We start from the raw sequence: 8,383 nt of genomic DNA on the forward strand, positions 1-8,383 counted from the left end.
AATCCATTAATAACAAACCACCTTATTAATCCTGACAGGCATCACAACATCAAAAAGAAAATATGACAATGCTTTATACAACACAATAAAAAAATATTTTTGATTGATGTAAAGCATTGCATACACCACTTAAAATACATATGGCCCTCCTACACATATTCAAGTGCATTACAAGCTCCTACTCGTTTCTCATTAAAATATGCAAAAATAAAAATAAAAATGAAATGCACTGATAACTATAAAAAATCAATGTGAAAAGATTACAAAACCCATAATCACATGTTTTAATTTTTTTTATTTAAAAAGTAAAATTATCATTTAAGAAATATATGAAAAGATATAAATATCTACTTATCAATTTTAAAATTTTAAAATTAGAGAGATAAAAAACCATACATACCTCTGTTAATTTTTTAATGACTACAAATTCCTATAAAAAAAACATAAATATCCATAACAAGCATATGAGTTTTTGGGAAAGACAATGACGTCATTATATTGTTTCAGTAAACAGTACAGATAGATCTATGAACACATCGTTTTCCAGTGCACAATTAGCTTTTGTTAATACCTAACAATATGTAGAAGATTGTAGAATTAAAATCCGACTAATTTCCTTGTCAAAAAAAAAAAAACAAAGAAACCCGTGCCGCCTTATTTCATGTGGGATTGAGTGCTGTTTCTTTTTATAGTTCGACAAAATGCATGATGATAACCCCCCTCGGAAGAGAACTCGAAGGGGTTCATCTCCTGACATTGGCAGAGCAAAGTGGGGCGGTGCAGAAGGAAAGAACTGAATTGAGAAGCAAAGTGGGGCAGTGCAGAGGGAAAGAACTGAATTGAGAGAGAGAGAGAGAGAGTCTTGAAAAAACAAAACCCTCCATTTATGGCAGCGTTTCTCATTATTTAAGGCAAATAAATATCACAAACCTTTCATTCACCACAAGGACTATACTGCTGGAGAACACAATACAGTAATTTAAACCACAGAATAATGATCTGGGTGGGGAGGTGGTCATCATGCTGAACCCAGCTCTTGCAGTAAGATATCCATCTCTCATTGTGATGAGATGCAACAAATCCCTAGTGGAAGAACAGAATCATCCAAGTGAATAGACCATTCGTTCTGATAACTTTTCACCCACAACTCTCTTATATCTACGCAACTGGGATTCCAATCTCTCTCCAGGGCCAATAGCTCGTTGTAGATCCTGCAAGAATTATCACATGAAAATGGCTTAAAATGAAACACCAATTTTAAAGAATAATATCCCAAACTGCTTGTTCAAATTAATCAACATACCCCCCTCTCATTCAGGTTAATTTTTAAAGCATCACCCTAATTGCAGGACATAGCAACATTTATTCTGTTATCTTCTGTCAGGTTGATGTAAGATTCCTAATCATCTACTCCACAACTAAATACAGCTCAGAGTTATGACTTAATTGTGAAAGCTTTCCATTCTAAATTGGCATAACTGAAACCAAGGAAAGAACACCATCATCTAATAAAAAAGTGAATAAACTTGCCTATGCCCTCTCCTCGACTGCATTCTGTTTTAGTTATCTATATCATTTGCAGCTACAATCAAAAGACCCAAGAAGTGTCTTAAATAGCATTGATTCAAAATTATCTTTACGAATGAAATAGCAATATTGTTTCAGACAACTGATGCATCAATTACTTGTTTAATAAAACACATATCTTCTGAAGAGCAAATGTGTTAACAAAGGCATCTTATAGTCTATCACATTGACAATTTGATGAAATAGCATTTGAGTCGCACCCACACAAGAGGAAAATTGGAAATGGTACTGAGATTTAAAAATAAAAAGAAAATGTCAGGTCATGCTAATTTTATCTCTGCATAACAGTGACAGGGATAAAGCTTCGAATAAAAAATGAGCTAGCATATAAAGATTACACCAAAAAACCATTCCCAAATTTTAGAGTTATGTTCCAGATCTTAAATCATACAGAGAATTAAATCACATACCTTGTATCTCAATCTAGATCCTTTTAACCCAATTAAAATGTCACTGACATTACCATTTTCTACTTCAACTGATGTCTGACCAATGCTATCTGGACCTGAATCATCATCAGAGCTTTCAAATTCATCATCATCATCCTCATCATCATCACCACCACCATCTATCAGAACATCATTAGAGTCTTCATTGTGGTTCTCATCACCCTGTACTTCCATCACATTCTCAGGGACAAGAGGTTGTGATGACTCTCCATTTTGTAATAGCACAAAATCTGACAAGACAACATATGGCTTTCTATCTAGCAAAGGTCGGGCTATATCAAATGGAACCCACCTGGATATAAGATATCAGCTCATCAGACCAAGAATAACCGGCAGACTAACAATCCAGTTCTATAATGTAAGACAAATATATATTTAAAGGATAGAAATGCAGGAAACCAAAAGTCTAGCCTAATAAATGAAATGGAAACTTGCAGTTCAAGCGTAGTATATGAGTTGAACACCCATAGATGTATTGGGGAGATCTGCACTGGGGAGTTACTTGGACATACCTGGAATCCAAGTCCAAAAAACAGTGAAAGTAGTTTTCAGATTCAGGGGAGAGACTTACTGGTAACGAAGGGGACAGAGAAGCTCAGATGGGCAATATGCTGCTTTATATCTCATCTTACTGCAGGAATGAATATAATAGCCAAGATAATAATACTGAAGACTGGGACAGTGCACTTCATTCTCTTTCACCCAACCTATTTCTTGCAAGGCTGAATACTTGCCTAGTGAAAGAAAGGCAAAATCTGGATCCCAAAACAAATATTTACTTGACAAACATTTAGGAAGGATATCTATCACCCCAACAGCAACTAGCCGGCCATCAATTACATATTGCTGATGAAAGGAACCAAAACCGCAAGGGGGGACTCTGCTATCACCAGTTGGTTGGACAGGTACCAAGGGAGTATCGACCAGAAACCTTCTATATGAGCTTTCAGAGACAAGATCTAGGGTATCATTATGCACATTTATCTGATATCGTCTATACAATGCAAACTCCTCCGGATCGAAGCTGGACCTTTTCAAACGGATGTCAAGCCTCCGTCTTTTTCCCTGAGGATGAACAGAGCTCTTCCTCAAAGAGAAGTCTTTCCTCTCTGTTGCAGATTCTTGGGCACCCAAAGCAATATGGCTATCTTCGTTGGAAGAAACTTGAGTTGTTGCAGTATAAAAATTAATGTGCCCATTACAAGCTCTAATTGCCAGACCATTAATGTTTGCTAATTGATCTAAAGAAGCAGCCAGTTTTTCAGCAATAATTTTCGGAGACAGGGGGTTATCTTCTGCACTTCGACTTGCATCCTTAGCAATTGATTGTGCCTTCCTTATAGTGGCTGCTATTTGAAATGCAATGCTGCTAGAGTACATGAGATCTTCGGCTCCTTCCACCAGTAGTTTTCTTTTGGCTTGTGAAACCTTTTTTACAGAAGCTTTTGGTAATTGAACACTGCAAGGAAATTGCCCACTTTCACTGCATGTCCGAATCACATTGTCAACTTGTTCTGACAAATAATTAGTAATGTGATCTCCCACATTTTTCTCCTTGTTTTTGTTGGACAAGGATTCCTTTGTTCCTGAGCTTGAAGCTTCACTACAGGCACTAGCAGAAATACTGGGGTCCTTCGTAGCTTCCACTGATTTTTTCACTTCCAATGTACCATCCACAAACCTAGGCACGTAGCTTTGTTACTACTCAATATGGAACTAAGATTTATAAACCAAAAGTACTTTCAACATAATTTAACCTGGGGATATCATACAAACAGATTAAAGCCTATGAAAAGGTTTATAAGCCATTTCACAAAATCTCAACACCTAGCAACTTTGGAAATCCACTAGATCAGTAACTCTAACAAAGGGCATCATAAACCTGATGCTTTCTGTGGACAACCATTACTCTGGACTCTGGAGAATGATTTGCTCAAATTTCTTAACAGCTTTTAATATTGACAGTGAAAATGTCTTCAACCTAACTGACAAATTGAAAGTCTATTTTTCATCTCTTGTACGAAGAAAAGATTATTCAATAACAAACTGAGGATATCCATAGCTGAATTAAGACATAGAAGGCATACCTCTGCATTCTTTTAGACACTCGCTGTTGCTCTTTTGACGGAACAAAATCACTTGCCCTCAGACGGATGGTATAAGACGGGCAACAGGTTTTTTCCATCTCAGGTTTGTAAAGGAAAGAACCAGATCTTCTCCATCCTCTGTCAAGAAGGTCTGTCAAGGAAGCATTGGATTAAAAGAGGCAAATGAAATAAAGCTACCACCATTAAATTTAATAGAAGCAAAATACTATGAATAATGAGAGAAACTAGAAAGAAGCGTATCTTACTAACCTTGGTAGTCATCAACCGTTATGCTGTGTGCCCACAAACCTACAACAATATGGAAAATACAGGAAGAAAATTGTAAGTTTGATTTTCCATCAATTATATTCAGATGCACAGGGTAAAAATAATAATAATAATAAATTAAACATGGAACTGCTCTTGTTTATATACATATAGCAAATCCATTTGTCACTTTTATAAATACGAATTAGAGCTATCATTACACGAATTCAAAACAGAAATCCATTAATCTGCGTAATGTAGCCTCTCTTTTTCCCCACACGAAAAAGAATATAGCAAAATCACAACTTTTAACCATAAGCCTAAATTACTTAACAAACAGTCCTTTCTAGTTCCAAGTTTGACCTCCTCGTCGCTTAATCTGAACTGAGCTAGTATTTTGCTCAGCTGTAAAGCAAAACAGAAACATTGATCAACGAATTAGTTGATTAACTATACCCTGAAAAAGATTAAAAATATGAAAACAACCTGAATTAATCACAATAATAACGAAAATTAATATCCAGGCAATGCAAGAGAATCAATAATTCGCCGATCGATTGTTTGAAAAAAGAAGAAAGAAAGCACAAACCGTGAGAGACGCTAGTGCGAGAAGTGGATTTGCAATAACCACAGGAGCTTTTACGGCGGCCACAGTCAGAAACGACGGTTTCCCCACCACCGCTGCTACTGCTAGTGCTCGCTTCGCTTTTCCTTGTCTTCCCTGCCATTCTCCCTTACCAATTTCACGGCCAGCAACTCTGAAACGACCACGTTTATCTCTCTAGGTCGATCATGTTTTTCTTTTTCTTCGTCGATTTCAATTCTCAAATATTCTTCCCTTTTTAATGGGTTTTTGTTTTTTGTCTTTTTCCGGGGATAAATAAACGAATACAGAAGTGAAAGAAGGTACACGTCAATGCAGCCGCTATGACATCCAACTTGTATAGTTGTTGTTTTTTTTGGTCCCTTTTGTTTTGGAATTTTATACATTTTGGCTACCTACCTTGCCTTTCGGGGTCAGATATTCTGAGAATAATCTCGAGAGTGGCATCTGGTTTTTACTTCTTATTCCATCACACCTCCATGTTTTTCCTTTTCTTTTTTCTTGTTTTTTTTCCCAGCTTTTTCACTTGTAAACTGAGATCAAGGAGGTGTATGTTCGTTAGGGGATAGGAAGTAAAGAATGAGTTACTTATTTTATCTGGTGAGGCTATCATGTTTGGTAGTAGAATGGTTATAATTTTTTAAAAAAATATTTTTTATTTGAAGATATATTAAAATAATTTTTTTTTATTTTTTAAAAAATTATTTTTGATATAGTATATTAAAATGATTTGAAAATATTAAAAAATATTAATTTAAAATAAAAAATAAAAAATTAATTTCTTGAAAAATATTTTTGAAACATAAAAATAAACAAAACCTTGAAAATTAATCTAATTCATGTTTCTTATTACATTTCAAACAGAATGGGGTAAAATTTCAAAAAGAATAGTTTTAATTTTTATTATTATATAGATTATTTTGATATGTTAATATTAAAAATAAAGTTTTAAAATTAAAAAAAAAATTATTTTATATGTTTTTAAATAAAAAATATTTTAAAAATAATTATTATTACACTTCATATATATCACGTTAACACCTGTAAATAGATTTTGTTAGTAAAACAATTAATATCGCTCTCCCCCTCTCTTCAATTTTTTCTGCATTCATCACTCCTTGCAAGCAACCCCCTTGTGTTGCAGCAAATAATAAACCATGTTTGAAATTGCGATGTTAAATGTTTGTTAAAATAGATTTTTTATTCGAAGATATGTTAAAATTAATTTTTTATATTTTATATTTTTTATACTAGCATGTTAAAATTATCATAAAATATTGAAAATTTAATATTTTTACAAGTTAAAACCACTTTGAAAATAACTTAAAAGCAAAAACAGATGTCATGTCAAATATTTTCTAGATACATAATGCAATATATAATGTTTTTTAGTTAAAAATTTATTAAAATAATATTTTTTTATTAACAGTCAAGATTATAAAAAATATTTAAAAAACATCAATTATATAAAAAATAATTTAAAACGTACTCTGAAAAGCAAAAACCATGGTCACCAATTTACTTTGGTATCCTGTCCCGGGAAACATGATGCTCATCTATTGTCAAACCGAAAAATATTTTGTGCTGGTAATATTTTTTTCCATGTGACTTTTCTATTTACATGGGCTTACTTTTAGCATTTTGTTGTCGTACGCAATGCTGGTTGCGTGTTCTATTTACTTGGGCTTACTTTTAGCATTTCGTTGACGTGCGCAATGCTGGTTGTGTGTGCATGCTGCAAGAAAAATGGATGCAGCATTTCGATGCTTTTGAAAAATTCCGGTACATGCTGTGCTTGGGATTTTTACACTGGAAGGCAGTTGGGCATGCTTGTGGTCACGGACAGGGTGCTGGTATTTAAGTGTTGATTTGAAATCTTCGTGTCATTTTAAATGGTCATGCCACAACATGATAAAAGTTGCATGACCATTAATGGTGCTTTCTAATACAGGGAAAATTACATATTCTATAGTTTAGTATAAATTATACTTGCGATTAAATTTTCAAAAATTACATTATATATTCTGAATATATATATATATATATTAACACTTAATATACTCGTAAAATAATCAAGAAGAAATGTTTTCCCTTAAACATTACAAGCCAAAATGCATCGAGTAAATTTTGCAGTTTTCCTTTATAAGACAATTATTTTCAGTTTAGTTTAGTTTTTATTAAAAAATAATTAAATTAATTTTTTTAAAAAAAACTAAACTGATTTAAACCGATTTATTTTAGTTGATTTAGTTTTTTAAAAAAAAACCAGTTCAGCCTAGTTTTTATTGGTTTTTGCTTGATTTTTTCTGATTTAACTTGATTTTTTTATTTTAACTCAGTTTTTTTTTGTTTAGCTTGAATTTTTTATTTTTTTTTACAGTTTGGATTCTGTTCTGTTTCAGATTTCAAAAATTGAAATCAAACCAGTTAATTTTTTTAAAATTTTAATATTTTTTTCAATTATTTTTTATTTTTTCAATTTAATTAATTTTTTAAATTTTTTTCTTGCTATTACCAAACCCCCTTCAAAGGGGCATCTCGAGTGTTCTTTTTGAAATTTGAGCAGATTTTAATTTGTTTTTGTATTTTAAATATGGTTTTCAAAAAAAATAATTTTTTTAATCTTTTTTATTTTAAATTTTTAAATTATTTAAAAAAGTAAAAAGTATTATTTTAATTCCAACAATAAAGCAAGTCCTGGGAATTTTGCTTGGATAAAATAACTACGAGGTGAACGTCCTCCTCGTTTATTTTGGAGGAAGCCCAAAATTCAAACTTTTCGAACATAAATTTGACATGTACGCCAGCGACGGTTAGCTCCAGCAATGGATTCATCGGTTCTCTCCCCGCAAGTGAGATTGAGCATTCTGAGGATTATACAAGTGTAATTTCACACGGTCGCAGCCCCAAAATAACTCGTATTGACACGTATCTGTTAATAATAATTGTTTTTTAAACATTATCGATTTTTTTATTAATCAAGATTTGTCAGTAAAACATTTCACTACCTGCTGGAACGAGAGGTTCATCCACCGCTAACCAACTAAACGACAAGCATATCCATGTGCTCAAACCATTATTTTAGGCATTGAGTCGAAAAAAACTTCGAAACCCATGTGAGCATGTCATATATAAATATTGACCCTATGATTTTGTATCCTTAAAAGATTTTGTGTTTGATTTGATCATTTATGATTAGAAAATAAAAAAATGATGCGTGGAAAGAAAAAAATATATATTTTAAGAAAGAGGATATTGATTATATTGTTTGGTTAATTTTTTAATTTAATATATATTAATTTAATTTTGTTATTTTATTATATTTGAAAATTTTGGTTGGTCAAGGATGTTAAATGTTATTTTTCAAAACTTGATAAACAAATATAATT

At 32.5% G+C, this 8,383-nt stretch overlaps 1 protein-coding gene across 2 annotated transcripts; it reads right to left on the minus strand.

Annotated features, from left to right (window-relative positions):
* Positions 1 to 849: 849 nt before the first annotated feature.
* On the minus strand, positions 850 to 5,305 carry LOC105133599 (arginyl-tRNA--protein transferase 1). 2 transcript variants are annotated; one of them, XM_011037670.1, is made up of 6 exons: positions 4,980 to 5,303; positions 4,394 to 4,432; positions 4,124 to 4,274; positions 2,608 to 3,717; positions 1,998 to 2,328; positions 850 to 1,211 (listed from the first exon to the last, which is right to left on the minus strand). In XM_011037670.1, the coding sequence occupies exons 1-6, from the start codon at positions 5,116 to 5,118 to the stop codon at positions 1,101 to 1,103; spliced, it is 1,881 nt and encodes a 626-aa protein (XP_011035972.1). In that variant the 5' UTR covers positions 5,119 to 5,303; the 3' UTR covers positions 850 to 1,100. The 2 variants fall into 2 exon arrangements, with proteins under 2 accessions (XP_011035972.1, XP_011035973.1); XM_011037671.1 differs by having other exon boundaries at positions 863 to 1,211; positions 2,051 to 2,328; positions 4,980 to 5,305.
* Between the last annotated feature and the right edge of the window lie 3,078 nt (positions 5,306 to 8,383).

The sequence above is a fragment of the Populus euphratica genome, unplaced genomic scaffold (genome assembly GCF_000495115.2).
Source record: "Populus euphratica unplaced genomic scaffold, PopEup_1.0 scaffold36.1, whole genome shotgun sequence".
Taxonomy (NCBI): Eukaryota; Viridiplantae; Streptophyta; class Magnoliopsida; order Malpighiales; family Salicaceae; genus Populus; species Populus euphratica.